Source organism: Aquila chrysaetos, chromosome 7 (genome assembly GCF_900496995.4).
Source record: "Aquila chrysaetos chrysaetos chromosome 7, bAquChr1.4, whole genome shotgun sequence".
NCBI classification, from domain to species: domain Eukaryota; kingdom Metazoa; phylum Chordata; class Aves; order Accipitriformes; family Accipitridae; genus Aquila; species Aquila chrysaetos.
Window position 1 is genome coordinate 46,816,594 of NC_044010.1, and position 16,544 is coordinate 46,833,137.

At 40.9% G+C, this 16,544-nt stretch overlaps 1 protein-coding gene across 7 annotated transcripts in view; it reads left to right on the forward strand.

Annotated features, from left to right (window-relative positions):
* The window catches only part of SH3KBP1 (SH3 domain containing kinase binding protein 1), a 225,589-nt gene that overhangs the window by 73,176 nt on the left and 135,869 nt on the right, over positions 1-16,544 (forward strand). For all 7 annotated transcript variants that reach the window (XM_030020196.2, XM_030020198.2, XM_041124841.1 and 4 more), the window contains one exon: positions 5,884-6,007. In XM_030020196.2, coding sequence (XP_029876056.1) covers positions 5,884-6,007 — 124 coding nt within the window. The remainder of the gene's footprint in view (positions 1-5,883; positions 6,008-16,544) is intronic.

Here is a 16,544-nt window from a genome sequence, read left to right on the forward strand (position 1 = left end):
CAGTATGGTTGATGCCTTGTTACAAAAAAAAAATAATATTTTTTTTTAGATATTAAAAGGGCGTACAAGGTGTAAGGGCCTTCAGAGTACTCTAAGATATGTTTACATTCCCATAATGTCTTTGAAATTGTAATATTTCATCAAATCAGGCTTAAAGTTTATTTTTAAAGTTGACAGTGACTTTTTTTTCAGAATTTCTCAGATCGAGGATGCCTCTTCCCAATAAGAACTGCTTATCGTACTGGAATCACTCTGAAACCCACATACACAGGAGGTGGAAGCTGCCTTAAGATTTGTGGCATCAAGAGGGCCTGGTTTAGATTTAGTGGTTGAAATGTGAGGTCATTTACTTAAGGGCTGGCTTCCCAAGGCATAGACCCTTGAAAATGATCTGCTAATAACCTGCAATTATCTTTGTGTGGGCTAGGAAAAAATGCAGCATTTTGACCCATGAAATTTATACTGGGCACTGTCCCAAAATCAAGTATCAAATAGTATTAAAGATGAGGTTTAGAGATATTTTTGAAGCTGTTAGCACTGTGAAAGCCTACAGCAGGTAGGCTATGTGAGTGAGTGAGTGAGCTGCTCATTCTGCAGAAACATCTCGGTATCAGAGTGGGCAAGGTGTTTGTGGTGGTTGCACTCGGGATCCTCCGAGCCCCTTCTCCTGAGGCTCTGTGTGGGGCTCTCCATGGACATGGGTCTTGTGAACTGGGTTCTGGAAAGGGCTCTCGCGGTCGTTGAGTCTGGTCCCACTAGTGTCACCGCAGGGATTCCTAGCGAAGGTGCTCACGCTGTGTCCTTCTGAGGAGACTCAGCGTGCGGCAGATGTCCCACGGTACCTGTCCAGTCCCCCCCGTCATACTCAAGGGCAGACTGGCCCACAGTGGGTGGTGGTCGTATCTGATCAGGGTGTGAGTATGTTTGCTGTAGTCAAAATGTCACCAGGAACCGGTTCAAGAATCCTGGTCAGGAGGTACACTGAAGTCCTTGCTGGGCAGACAGCTAATTCTAGGTTGATTTTTTTTTTTTTTTTCCAGTATTTTAGAGCAGTATAATTTAGTAAAGTCTCTTACCTTTCCTGTTTCTCCTCTGTTTTCATACACAAGCTCCTTCTTCAAGAAACAGTAGTCCCTGAGCTCACAGCTGGATTATTGGTTTCTGTTCATCCTCCTTTAGCATTTAAATTCAGCTGTTCTTGAACTACCCGTGGCAGATTGGGGACTTCTTGTGCTAAGTGGAAGTTTGCTTTCTACTTCTTTATGTGCATGGAATTTCTTCGTTAAAAGAAGTAATATCTGCAAACTTCAACTTGAAACCAGAACCAGAAATGGGTTTTGTCATCGACTGGGGAAAGTTCCTAAAGGCCACCTTCGGTACACGTGGGTCTGGAAGCTCATTTGCCTACTCCTTCCTCATGTGGTAGGCTTCTGTTCCATGGAAATCTAGAACGTGTGGGTTACATAGAGAGATTTCTATAACCTTTACTGATGGAGCACCAAGCTTTTAGGGCCATTATAATTGCATCGTTTACCAAATATGCGAGGTAGTCATGTTCAGTGTATTTTTTGTGGTGAAATAAAGTGCGCTGGCTTGGTGGCCAGAGTTGTTTGTGTTTGTTTTCACTCCATTTTTCAAGCAGAAATGCAGTTTTCAGTAAGGTGTTGTAGTGTTTTACAGTAATAACTTATTTTTTACAGCAGGTAAGAGTGGGGATGGATATAAAGGGCTATGTCAATATTTCTGAATTTAACAGCACTAGGGTCCCTTTCTTTGTCCTGAGGATAAGAGGCATAGCTCAACTCAGATGGCAAAATCCTCTGTCCTGCCCTTTCTCTGCAGGCTTGCCTGTTCCACGTTGCCTGTTGGGAACAGCCTGTGCGCTGGGTTATTTGCTGAGCTCTGCCCAGGCACTGCACGGGAGAGGGCTGGGTGTTGTGGACCAGGAGGTGTGTTAGCCATGGAACAGACCGTCATGGGCAGGGCCAGTGCCCTGGCTCTCTTTGGGCCACGGCTGAGGAGAAGTCCTAAAATCCCAAGGTCCCCAAGGGTGAGCAGTGTAGAAGAGGCAACAGCACTGAGGCAGAAGCAAGCTACTAGAGAGAGGGTTGAGGACAGAGGATGTAATATTGGCAGTAATGTTTGCCGCAGGCTGCAGCAGTGAGCCTGCTTAGGGTGTGGGGCTTTTGTTTGGGTTTGTTTGTATGTTTTTAAGTCTTGTGCCATACATAGGCTAAGGCCAGGAATTGAAAAAGTGCACAAGTGGCTTAAAGCTGGCATAACTTCTCTACTGCAGAATGTGTGCTAAGCTGCTTAGATAGGGGCTTCCCATAGGCTATTGCTAAGTATGAGTATGTTTCTGATAAGACTTTAGCTTAGTACAGCTGGATTGGCTTTTGCTTCATTTCTGTTTCACTATTTAGAGAATTCTTTGCTTCTCCTTTCAATTGCCTCCTGGATCTGTAATTCATGCTGCTGGGGTTGATCACGTCATGTTACTGTGGGCAGCAGCTGTGAAAAATTATGACCCTTCTCATGAGCATCAAAGGAAACAGTGATGAAAAGTAGCCCAAACCAGTACTAGAAAGGGAGAAAAAAAGCAATCCTTGGACAATTTTGGTGACTGCAAGGTGCTGTACCTTCTGTATGAATTTTGGCTTAGTGGACACTCGGCATGCGTGTCTTTTTTCCATGAACAGTGGATGAGAAAGGAAGTGTAAGACTTCCCACCCTACAAACAAATGCCAATGTTTGGGAGGTGGCTGCTTGTATTCCTGTTGGTTTTTTCAAGAGCCAAACAAGGCTTCCTCAAAAAGCTGTCAGCAGCAGCAAAGGCACCACAGCCATTCATCTGGAGACTTGAGGGTGCAGCACTGTTTTCTGTTATAGCAGACAATTTTCTGTGTCACTTTTGAAGTTCCAAATAGGATTTTAAAAATAAAAACATCATACTGTTGTTTCAAAATTTGTGACTTGAGGATTTAATTACATTCTGACATAAAGAATGGAAAATAACACAGTAACACAGGAAGCAAGTTCTGGCAAGATGGGGTCTTCTGTAGGCTGTTGTCTTGTGGTCTTGTTCACATGAGAGTGCTGTTTGACTCACAAATTCTGTTTAAACTGTAGATAATTTTTTAATATACCGTGAGTTTGTCACCTAGCTGCAAAATAAATTTAAAGCTTCAATACAACAAGCTTTGGGTGTACTCATTTATTACACGTTTTAATTTTTAAGGCTGTGAAAAAAATCTCATGGAATAATGTATGTATTAGTCTAGTCCGTTTTTTTTAGAAAGTGGTATAAGTTTCTTCTAAATGCATGCAGTGTTCTTAAATTATTATGTGGTTCACTTTTATACAAGAACTGTGTGCAATATTTCTTCTTCTAACAACAGTAGCATCTATCACACAGACGCATTCACCTTTCATACACATATTCATTCACATTTGTTATTTCAGTTATGATGGGTACTGTGATGAGTTGGATTTTAGATACTATTTTACCTGTGTGATGGCACTAGATAAAAGATTCATTGTACCCTCGGTGAGCAGCAGTTTATAAAACTTATCTCTGCTCATGGAATACTGATACACAGTAAATGCCTTGTGCAGATACAGAAGACTGTATTAATGTTGAGTAGCTAATAGTTCAGCTTTGAAATACCAATTGGAGTGGAGAAATAAAAGGTTAAAAAAAAACAATTATGAATTTCAGGTTTAAAGGGCATCATAGAGAGAGTGACTTGGATATTCTTGTTTTGCTTGTTGCTGTTCTCAGATAATGACTTCAGAAACTTCAAATAGAAATTTGCTTTCTATGGTTTAGTGCTGATGTCTGATATGCTGGAAACCTAAATAAGATCTACAGTATTTCCTGCGTATGGTACAGTGCTGTGGGATGGTGGAGGTTGGTACTGCACTGGGATGTAGAAGAGGACAGTGAATGTATGAGAGTTGAAAGGGAGGAGGAGAGGTAGAGGTTTTTTACAAGGGGGAAGAGTTTGTCCAAAGCCATCACCTGTCCCTGATGCCTGCTTGATGTAGAAGATCTCATCAAATTTGCAGATGACACCAAATTGAGGGAGCAGTTGACGTGCTTGAAGGCGGGGCTGCTGTTTGGAGGGACCCAGACAGAAACCTCATGAAATCCAGCAAGGGCAAATACCAGTTCTGTCCCTGGGAACAAGGAATTGCTGGCAGACATGCAGGCTGGGGCGGCCTGATGCGTTTGGGAGCAACTCTGCTGAAAAGGACCTGTGGGTCCTGGTGGGCAGCAAGCTAAGCATGAGCCAGGCTTGTACCCTGGCATCAAACAGTCAACAGCATCCTGGGCTGCATTAATAGCTTGCAGATTGAGGGAAGTGATAATCCTCCTTTACCTGGCACTCACATCCAGAATGCAGCATCCCGTTTGGTGGATGGGATGTGGATTTTGTGTAAAAGACAGACATTGATAAACTGGAACAAGTTCTGTGGCTGTGGGAGCTGGAGCACATGCCCCATGAGGACATGCTGAGGGAGGTGGGCTTGTTCAGCCTGGAGAAAAAACGGCTTTGGGGGGGCCTTCCAATACATACAAGGAGGGTATCCAGAAGACAGAGCCAGGCCCTTCACAGTGGTGCCCGGTGGGGAAGACAGGAGAGAGCAGATGGGACTGGAAAAGAAAGTTTCAGGCTGGGTATAAGGAAAATTTTTGTCACTATAAGGGTACTCAAGCAGTGGAGCAGATTGCTTATGAGTTTGTGTAGTCTCTGTGCTTGGAGGTTTTCAAGACCCAGCTGGGCAAACAGCCTTGATCAGCCTGGTCTGACCCTGGAGGTGGCCCTGCTTTGAGCCGGAGTTTGGAGTAGAGACCTCCAGAGGTCCCTCCAGCCCGAGTGGCTCTGCAGTCCTGACCTAGGACAATGCTTGGAGCCAAAACTGAACTTATTTTTTCCTTATTTTTTGGTACATGGTTATAAGCAAATGGTTTAGCCTCTTTAGTGTGTCAGTTATCCGTCTATAAAGTGGCAGTAATGCTACCTGTCTACCTCAGTGGTGTTTCAAGGTAAGATCTGTGAAAGGCTACAATATTTTGGATGCTTTGGTGAAGTAGGTGTAGACAACGAAGCAGTTAGGCCTTTCAAGTCTGCCTAAGAAGCCGATAGAGAGGTATTGTGCATCTTCTCAAGCACTAACTGTGAAGCTGTTTTCTTGGGAAGAAGCTGTTCCTTGGGAAGCTGTTTTCTGTGGGTTTACTTTCATGAAACTCCACCATATATATTTTCTCTGTGTGCTGCCGAAGAAGTCAATCACCTTAAAAGGTAGTCAGTTGCAAAATGTGTTGGTGTTAGCAACGGCTCTGACAGCAGGCTCTCTATATGCTTCTGCCAGTTGTGGTAACATTTGTCATATTTTCCTAGTTCATTTTTTTCTTCCTGCTATGGTGGTTGTTTCTCTGGGCTTCTTGACAGAGGGGAAGCAGACTCAGCTGCCTTCTCATCAGGAGCACTGTACCCAGTTCTGCCCTGTGTGTCAAATGCGTAGCTAATTGATAATAAACTGAAAAGTCTTCCCCCTGCCATCCCCTCACCTTTCAGCTTTGGTGATCTTTAGTAAGAGATTTGCAAAGCTGTCCTACAATTTTCACACATAAATAAGGAATTAACCTCTTTTAAAAAGAATAAAAAATAGTATCCATTGGAAGAGTTACTGAAAATGACTTTCATTTTGTGGCATTTTGACTTATAAAGAGTCTTTGAGGTAGCATTAGAATAGGCAGGGGTGTGTACACAAGTTTTGAGAAATCTTGGGAGCTTGAGATTTAGTATATTCTATAATACCTTTTTTTAACTGAGTCTTCTTTTTCTTTTCCCTCTCCACCTGCCTTTTCTTCTGCAGGAAATAAAGAAGGACATGAAGAAAGAAAATACTGCCAACAAACCACCAGAGAAGCCTATAAATGAAGTTTCCAATGGAAGCCCTTTACTGTTGTCTGAGACAATTATTAGAACCAACAAAAAAGGTATAGTATATGGAAGCTTAAATGCAGATTAAATTCAGACCTTTAAGGGAACAAAATGTAAACCTTCATTGTTTCTAGAAATAAAGTTAGTGTCTATTGAACTGTAAAGGCATAGCAGGAATAATTAAAAAAAAAGAAATCTCATTGTCCTTTTAGACTTGCGTATGGATGCATGTATTGTGTCTATTATTTCCACATTAATTTGCACAGACATCCCTTTCTTCTTAAAGAAATCCTTCCTAGATACGTTTAATTAAGGAAAGCTGTATGAGGAGATTACTAAAGCTTATTAAAGTAAGGAACTGACAGCTTGCATATATGGAGGTTTTTGCACAGCAATGTCAGTCCACATTCTCATATTCATGTTCTATCTGGGACAGAGACTGGTTACTGACAGAGCACTTTAAAAAAAAAAAAAAAAAAAAGTGGAAAACATAAAGCTTAACACATTAGTTTCCTGGGAAGCGTCTATCACTGTCTTCTGTTTCAGACTGGAATGTGTGCTCTTGATGTCTGGCTTGATTCCCAATGCAGAATCCTGTGTAGGGTTTTGAGCTGCTAAAATGAAAGCCTCGAGATCTTCTGTCTCTTTCCCTATCTCCCAGTCTTGCTCTCAGAAATATCAGAACAAAACAAAAAATTGGCAATATAAAAGCTGGATTTCTCTTTAGGTGATGTTTATGCTCCCATTTGCTTGTGGGAGGACAATTGGCTGTGTGCAAGAGATGGGCTGTATTTTTTCCTGATGAATTCACTGGATGGTTTCTTGCTTGCTGTCTTATACAGAATAATCTGCTGTTGTTAATCATTGCTGTAATGTAATTTCCATTTTGGCATGTCTTCTATACTGTTAGGACGATGCATGTGAAAATTTCCTCTTCCACGTTATCAGTGAATATTGTATTTGAGCTACAGTTTGACTAGAGGCCTTAAACCTACGGTTTGCAACTGCAAGCGAGGAAGTTTTAATAATTTCTGCAATGCAAGGGGGAGTAATCTTCACCTCTTTTGCAAGGATTGATGTCCTCTGAAACAAAAAATTGGAAACAAATCTCAGAAAGCTTTGTCTTTTGAGTTTGCAATGTCATCTTGAATGTGAAGACACATCCAACATTTCTGCTTTGGGTCATAGGTTTTTCAAGCAATAGCAGAATTAAATTACCAAGAATTATTCTTTTTCATGGCTGCTATACAGAACTGTGTGAGTAGTTGGGAAATTATCTAGGGACCAAGTCTGTTCCATATTGCTTCAGCTGCTATTTGGAGAAGGCTAATAGCTGTGGCAGATGCAGAGATTCGGTTCAGTCACAAGGGGATAACACTCCAAATATGATACTTAGAGCACAGGCTTTCTCCTCCTCTCTCTTCCCTCTGGCTCAGAAGGTTTAAAGGATTCAGGAGTTAAAGAAGTTCTCTTTTTCTGTCTGTAGCTGAAGAATACAAAACTTCATGTTTATTGAAAGGAAAGAGGCAAAGACTGACATGAAGATCTGTAGCTTGAGGAAGGGGTTAGGTTTGGAAATAGCAGATTTCATATTAGGATGTTATTGCATTGGATTTTGTTGGTGGGGAGTGCACTTCTCATGGCTACCTCTACATAGTGTCAGGGTTAGTAAATTTTTCATTTTGGCTGCTTCTCCACAGCCATTTCCATTTTTGCAGAGCAAGCAGTTGCAGTGTGCTGTAATCTAGCAGTACAGCTAAGGATGCACAGAGCATAACAAGGCCAAGAAAGCTTCCCCTCTTTTTGTCTGGGGTCGGTTTTAGCGTGGTGCCAAAGTATCCTTGTTTAAGTGAGGACTGCTAAGCAAGTAGTTACTATTGTGTTCAGGAATAACGAGTCTTCAAAGATCTATGTGGCAAATCTCCTTGCAGAAGGTGTTGCGATATTTTACTGAAAAGGGAGCCCTAAATGCCACAGGGATTATTTTCTTCAAGTGTTCTTGTGCTCATATTTTTATTAAACCCTACTTCAGTCTGTTTACTGATCATAGAATGTGACCTGACCTGAAAGAGGGTATTTGTTTTTTTTTTTTTTTTTCCCCTCCTTGTTGTTAGGAAGTGAGGAAGAGAGGGATGCATCTAAAGGTCTTTAGCCACTGTTCAGCAGTGAAAATAGTAGGCGGTATTATTTATTTGCTTGGGCAATGTAATCTTGCTGCTTGGAACTTCAGAGCAGATCCAGTCACATGGGAGTGAAGCATTCTGTGCTGGTGCATTGTTTCTATTACCAAGATGATGATAAGTGTTCTTCTACTGCTGTGGTGTTACGTTGCATAGTTTTACTACTTAACTTGGTTGGCCTAATTTAAGTGGCAGCACTTTAGCAGGCATTTACATTTTGAGCAGAAGAATCTTGGCCTTCTGGGCTTCTGGCTTGTAGAGAGTTTTTCCTTGAGGAATATTGACGAGTGTCCAACAGTGGTATTCAAGGAAAATAGCTAAATTATTTGTAAGAAACATCTAAGTAGCTAAGAGGAAAAGAATGGTTTCTGAACAAAAAAGATTTGTAGGATCCAAATTTATATCTTGTTTGTTCATGCTAATTGTTTCTAAGCACTGTATTGAAATTAGGGGTTCTTATAATAAAATCAGTGTAAATTGAAATGCCTCTTGTAAAGGCTTATTTCATCAAATAAGTAATGGACGTGACTACTTTGGATTGCAGATGTAATCTAGGAACAATTTAAAGTTGGTGTAATGCCACCAGTAGTAGCCTACCTGGGTTAGTACTGCCATTACATAGTGAGGGTGGCAACTGATTGTGGTGTGATTAGTTGTAGGATGCCATCTGTGAATCATTTGGGTTTTTGTTATAAAGACCAGGAGAAGATTTTGAAGGATTTGATTTTGTCTGCTTTTCACTGGGAGTAGTAATAATGGAACATTTCTCATCCTTTAATATTTCTTGCTGACCACAGATACTAGTGACCTAATGGAAGCGAACGGTAGAAATTATTGCTGTGGTGAACATAATTTAGGACACTCTGTTACACTTGGCCTTGGTATATTTGTGAGAGTTAATATTTGTAGGTATTTCCTCTCTTGACAGGGTTGCAAGTATGATCTAGAAGTTAGGGCTACACCTAAGATAATGGGTTTATTTTCTAGGTCTGCCACAGAGTTGCTGCCTAACTTTTGCTAAATCACTTAAACTCGGTTGGCCAAATTACCACACTTTAATTTCCAAGGTCAGGTATCTTAATATGTATTGATTTTTCAGATAGGCAGAGGGTTTTTTCCTGATTGATTGCAGTGGCATATCCAAATTTATTCATAACTTCCAGGTGACTCTGCCTCAGGCTGCCTATTGGCAAACCTGGGTTTATACCTGCCTCATAAAGGTGTTGAGATCTGTTCTAGCACGGTAGCAATGGCAATTAACATCTAGGAAACTGAGCATTTCAATATAGCATTCCAGTGAGTTCATGCTTCACCTCTGAAAGGCTCAAAAAAGGACCATTTGCTCGAGTGTCGAGATGGGGTTAGGGGAACATGAAGTCCTTGTGTTTTCCCTGACGGTTCCCAGGGCTGCAGCAGCTCTAGGCTAGTTCTGGTGGTGCTGATGCTGATGCTTCAGGTGCTGCCTCATCAGCCCCTGTCTGGGGAAAAAGGCCGTGGCACTGAACGACCTGTCTGAGGCTGTAGGAATGTCAGCTGTGGCTGGCTTGCATACCCTTTGCCAGAACCTGGGAGGGATCATTCTTTTGCTTTTTCCTACAGTTCATATGCCAACAAAATCCTTTCCTCGCCAGGTATGGGTCTTAGGATATCTTTTCACTGCTCCAGAATTTATGAAACTATTGTTCTAAAACTTATGTAAAGCTGACTTCAAAAAAAAAAAAAAATCCTTTTTTCTGTTTAGAATTGGCATTGTTGCACCCTGGTAATAACAGGTTGGGAAATCCTTTTCTTCCCTGAGAACATTTTCAGATTGTTTGAAAAAAGCGAAATTATTGCTATTGTTACTATTATTTAATAACGTAAGAAAATTACAGTCAGGTATTGGAGTAGGAAAACACTGAAAGATATCTGGGTTTTTTTTTTTTCTTAAATGCTTTTCAACATGGTGAAATTCCATCTTTTCTAAGTTAACTTTCAAAATCTAAAAACAGATCCAAAGTTGTGCAACTGTTTCAGATCTGCCATAAATTCAGTACGATCTTCATCCAGGTGTAAAGAGACTTAATGGAAACTTGCATGCAGTGAGCTTCACCGTTAAATGGCAATGGCTTATTTTAGGATAGTTTTGCTCTGATTTTTGAGTATCTTATTTTTAAGTATCCATTTCATTGCGCTATTTTGTGTATCTGGGAATAGGAGCCCACTTGCATAGGCCGAGTTGCAAAACTCAGTTGATAGGTTGTATTTTGTAAGTAACCTAACAAAAATTGTTATACAAGTAAACATAATTGAGGAAAAGATACATTGCCTTGCCAGATGTATTTGTTTTATGTAAACTGTAAATGCAGTCTGCGCTGAGGTTATTCAAGCCAGCAAATCTGGAACAGCTCATCATGTGTTACATGTTCTTAATCAGAGCCAAATACTGAAAGCAAGGAAATGGTTTTTTTAGTTCTCTTGAGAGTTATTTATCTTACCTTCCACCCTACATTGAAATAATAAAGAGAATTTGCATCCTATCCTAAAAGGGAGAGTTCTGTGAAAGTAGGTTTGATGATATAATAGGTTTATGTTGTGAATAAATAACAAGTCTGTTGTAAGCAAAACTGCGATTTAAGTCTATTTTTGTAAATTAGATAAATGAGAAAAGTATTTTACAAGAAAAATGCTTCATCATTTTGTTCAATAGTTTTATGATTATTTGGATACAAAACCACACCCCATTTATTAAAAAGACAAGCTGGTGGCGACTCAGCATATGAGTCTGTCAACTCCAAGTTTTATATTAAGTAATGTATGTAAGCTATGATTCTGGTCATATTTTTCAACAGAAAGGCAAATGTCAAAATTTCCTTCATAAAATCTTTTCTGACTAAACCTAGTGCAAGCAACTGCCTTTGTCATGTGCCAGTCAAGTGTTTGATGAGGTGTCTGACCCTCGGTATGCTCAGCTTTGGTTTTCCTTTCAAACACAGCAAGTTTGAAGGCATTGATCTGTCTTTTGGTCGGATTATCTTTCTGCTGTTTATATATTCAAGCCCTCTCCACAGACAGGCTTTGGTGTTCCCTTGCAAATACTGCCAACTTCAGAGAAATTATAGCTAGCATGAAAAAAAAAAATCCTTTTGGTTTTTAAGACCAGCTAATTGGTGTATAATCAGCATACAGTTTACACAAATATGCACAAGAACATACTTCTCAGCCTATTAAGGTTAAAATATGCATGCAACATATGACACAAACCCAAAATGAGACATAAAAAATCAATGGCACAGGAAACTCAAATTCAGCAAAATATTTATTCTTTGAGTTTAAATACCGTATCTGTATATGTATCTGTATAAGTAGTGCCTCCGATAATACACATTTCCTTTAAAAGTACCATTTCTTGAAAATAAATACTTGGATAATTTTTACCCTCAGGTAAGCTACACTGCACTGAAAGGCGCTGCTTTCAGTTCAGGGAGGCAGGAAAAGACACCAGTCTGTGCTGGACTTGTGGGTGGCAGCCAGAAAGAAACTTGGTGTGTTTGTGCGTGGTGTGTGTGATCTGTAGTGGTTTAACAATTTTTTTTCTGGAGGCAGGTGAGAAGGACTCTATCCCATGCTAGAGGAAAGACCTCTACTTGGTAAAGTTCCCTTTTGATTATTCAAAAGAGTATATTATTTTATACATGCAACCTATAGAGAATGCATCAAAAAATGATGATTCTCTATAGCATTCTTTTCTTCTGATGAAAAATAATTCTCAATAGTGAAAGTGAGGGGGACGCTTAATGTGCATGTAATATAGCTAATTTTGGAGCTGATGAATAAGATGCGTTCAGATGAGGGGTAGTTGTCTGATGTGTGAACATCCTTCCTTGTATCATAGGACCATGTTTTTGGATTCGTTATCCTTTTATATAAATACATCTATATAGTAAGGGAAGTCATAAACCAGTGCACTTTAAAATTATTGTATTATCTGTCTGATGCCGTAAAATGAGTTTCGTTTGGGGGGGAGTTCTCTTGTAGTTGTAACTATACTGTGAAATCTGCCTAAAATAGTTTTATTCTGTGGAACAGGAATACAGAGATAGCTGTTACCATTGTTCTAAATTTGAGATTCGTCTGTTGACCATTGACGTGATTTTTTTTTTTTTTTTCCCTGTCTGGAAGAAAGATATCAATGCTGTCTTCTTGGCAACAGTGGAACAGGTGCTCACTCATTCTTTTCAAGCAGATCTTGATTACGAGTCCTATTTAAATAATGAGTTAATATATTTACAATCTAAACTTTTTTCTATGTTATGGTCATTTGGTGCCCTGGTTTTCAGTTAAGGTTTCATTACCTATCCAGATTCCAATAGCTTATTCCAGTGAGATCATTTCTTTTCCTGTTGTTTACTGTGCAGTGTCCCCATCTTCTTCTTATTGGAAGTGCCTACCCTTTCTTTCCAATTACTCCTTCCTGGTACTCTGCAAAATGTACAGATGCTGAGCCCTGATGTAGCTTCTGCAATTTTGCATAGTTGGATCCAGCCACTGGTGTGGGATCCTAGTGAGTGCCATGAGGCTCTGTGCAGGAGCAGCCTGTAGAAGTCCGTTGTAGAAATCCCTGGTGGTTTGAATTGTAATTCCGAGTTAATTCTCTCCTCTGGGCATCTATCTTCTGTTTGCCTAGGTGGTCGTCTTCTTCTGTGTTGTATGTTTAGCTGTAGGAATCCCATTTATGGACCATGCTGTAAAAACACTGAACAAAAATACAGCTACTGCGTCAAGGAGCTAACTATATATACTTCTCTGTGTGTGTATACATATGTATGAAACAAGGAAGCAGATAACTAAAAAAAGAATAATACAAGAGAAGATGCGTTATTCGGATGATTGCTAGCAGGCTAACTGTATTCAGGTTTCTTGCAGACAGAGGACACTTGTTTTAATGAAAGGTTTAAATCTGGATCTGCTTTTAGAAATTGGGAGGGCAGTATGGAGAAAATTGTGACAACGTTGGGTTTAAAGTTTAGCAGGCACTGTTGGATGCTGACAGGACAGAGAAGAGGCAGAAGGTGCCCTTTTTGTATAGAGCCTGAAGAGACGTCGGAGACCAGTCACTGATTGGCATTCTGAGCAGCTTACAGATGAAACAGAGGGAGGTAGTTACGGAGGCAAATGGGGACGTGAGTTAGGTTTGTTGGTTAGGTTTTTTGCAGGTAGATCCACAAGTATATTTGTATCAATGGGAAAGCGGAGATAAGTGACTTTTTGAGGAAGAGAGTGGGAGGGAACAGAGGAAGTGGTGGAATAGAGCTGCAGGGACAGTTGAAAGAACAAGGAGAAGAAAGTCTTTTTACAAGTAATTTATGCAAATATCTAAAAAATGCACAAGAAGGAATAGTTGACAGAGTTGCATCTTCTCTTTTGTGAACACTTACAAGTTTTTGTTTAATCAGTCAAAGGACTTTTTTCCTTTCTAAGAGCTTTGCAATACGTTTTATGTGCCTGAAGTACAAAATGAAGTCAGATATATCTTCTAACAGTTGTATTAGGATTTGCTAGTTCACTTTTATCACAGCGTATGGTAATTGTCCAAAAGGTACTAGTCAAGAGCAAATGTGTTCTCAAACTCAGGTGCAAAGTGTTTTTTCTATTAGCAGTTACATTGAAATCTCCTTTAACAGCCCGAACCAGTAAAATAATACTAAATGCTGGAGCCATTCTTGTTAAAGTAACAACAAGAACGGGTTTGGAACTTCCTCTTGTCTTAAAACTAAGTTTCCCCATCACAAAAGAGACTATCTTTTCACAAGCTTCTGCAGAGAAGTGTCTCCCTGCCGTCAGCAGTTCCCTCCTCCTCGCTGCTGTAGGATAAGTCACTTGGCACCTCGCAAGGCCCAGCTGCCTTGGAGGTCTGTCCCTGACCTTCTGCCTCCTGACTGTAGCTGTCTGTGTCTGTCTCCTTGAGCCTTTCATCTAGGTCGTATGGGATTTTCAAGAACAGCATGGCTAACTTGGTTTGAAAATTAGCAGACCATCCTTTCTCCCCTGTCCCCTCTCACAACTTTCTGTGATTAAGGAATGGCAGAAGACGAGCAGGGTGGCTCACCTGAAACTGAGCAACTGAGCCTTGGAGCGAGTCCCTAGGGTCACTGTACCTTTATTTCCCAGTGCCTAGCTTGGGGTACCTACGCCTCGTATCTGGCAGCTGCCGTAGCAGAGAGTCAGACTTCCTGTTCTATATCTTTCTGGATTCCCTTTTCAATTATAAATACATGTTTGTGCCTGTTTCTTGCTTGGTGTTAATTTGTAATATCATCCTCTTTAAAAATTCAAAGCATGTTGCTGATGATGCTTAGTTTCCAAGCTCATTGGTAGGGTGGTTGTGCTTGACAAGGGAGTGAAACGTGGAAGTGCTGACAAGTGTCTGATTGCTGACGCTTGGCCCCAAGCACAGGATTGCGACGTGAAAGATTATTATTATCTGTCACACAGCAAGAGCCGTTATTTCCTAGCTTCAGCACTGACTTTATTTAGAAACTGAAGGGGAGGCTGGGCAGAGGTCCTCATGGTGAGAAGTAGCTCCCTGCAGATGCCCAAATTAGCTGGGAAGGAGTTTTGAAGTCAGTGGGGGTGTAGTGCCACTAGCGTAGTCCTTTGCCTGGGCTGCATCGCCCCACTGAAGCCCCTCATGTTTTTAGCTGTTACTATAGCATCTGCTGTAGCTGCATCTTCATAAATCTGCCACTCTACTCCACAGACTATTCCAGAGAGCGCTGGCACCTGTAAGGATCCCAGGCCACAGCCCAGGATACATCTGCTTCCCCCAGAAATGCTTGGCAGCTCCAGAATCTGTTTCTGATACTGTTTTCTCTAGGGACCAGATTTTGTCAGCTTTGTACCCGTACAGTGCTTAGCCTGGCACTGTACTCATTGCTCAGATTTCTTGAGTGGTGCGCTACAGCAGATGACAGGGGTAACGCTGAGTTTAGTGATCAAACAGGGTTCAGTAGCGTCCCAGCTGTCCAGTAGCTTGAATTTAAACCATCATATACATGTAAGCAGCTCTTTTTTTACAGTAGGTCGTGGATTTTCCTGTTGGCTGTCATCCTCTGTCATGTATTCACTGGTGATATTTCAGTGGTAAAATAACCAATTAAAGTACCCTCACACAAGCTTCAGTATTAGCACCAGATATCCCATTCATTTTAAATAACTTTACATGCTGTATTTTTGTATTTCCCTGCTTCGGTTAGTACCACGTGTACCTTGGTTAGAGTTCTGTTAGACTCCTCCCAGATTCCAGATGTCCCTGATCTATATAGTCTGGTATGTAGCTCTGCAAAAGCTGCAAGATGCAATGTCAGCCGTTACTGCTTCATTTTGCAACTACAATCATAAGACTTGGTATTTTTTCAGGCCTAGGAATTCTCTGTTAGACTACTGAGTCAGCATAGTGTTATCCTAAATTACACGGGTCGTGGTTACTTCTGGGAATTCATAAGAGGTCAGGAAGTGTCCGGGAAGTTATTTAAATAAAAAAAAAAAAACTCCAGTGACCTTAAGAAAACCAAAAGATTCACTCACATGCCTGGCAGCTATTGAGCAAATAGGGTAGTGGAAAATAGAAGTAATAAACGTTGAAAGGTTAGCCTGAGGCTGTAGCTTCAGAAAGATGTTAAGCTAGCACTGCCACCAAAAAAAGAGCCATCTTTCCTGTTTTTCTTCTTCCCATGTTCTGGTACAGACATTTGGCTGCATGGTGGGCCATGCGAGGAGACTGATGGAGGTTAACATTAAACTAGCAAGAAAAATGCAGAGGTGGTTTTTAATAGCAGGTCAGTTCACTGCCCACCTCCTCACACTGCTGCACGAGCACGTGGTCTGATGGGATGGCCAGGAATGTTGCAGGAGCTGGGAGAAGCAGAAGGAGCAGCAGTGCTGCCTTTTATTTGGTTGCAGATGAAAATCGCTCTAAAAGTGCTATGGGAGAGTGATGGTATGTCAAAAATTTTCAAAGGCAGTTCATGGTCATTTGATTAAATCAACTGCTAAAGAAAACAGACGTGCTGTCTTGTCAGTTGGAATGGTCAGTGTTGCTCTTCACTTTTCGCTTGTGCTGGGGAGGTATATGGCTTGGTCAGTGCCCAAAAAAACCAGCATTGCAGTTGTATACAGAATCCTCCTTATACAGAACCCTTCTCCTCTCCCCAGTCTTCATCTTATAACCACAGAACCGTTTTGGAGATGGATTTTGTTACAGACGCAGCTGACTTGAGCCAGAGGCCTATTTATTCACAGCTTTTAACTTTGAGGAAGGAACTTCTCATTCATGTAGCAAGTGTAATGGAAGAGACAAGAGGAACTTGACAGCTATTTTTAGGAAAAGACAGTGTTTATCCCAGCAAAACTAAAAAAGATATTGAGACATTAC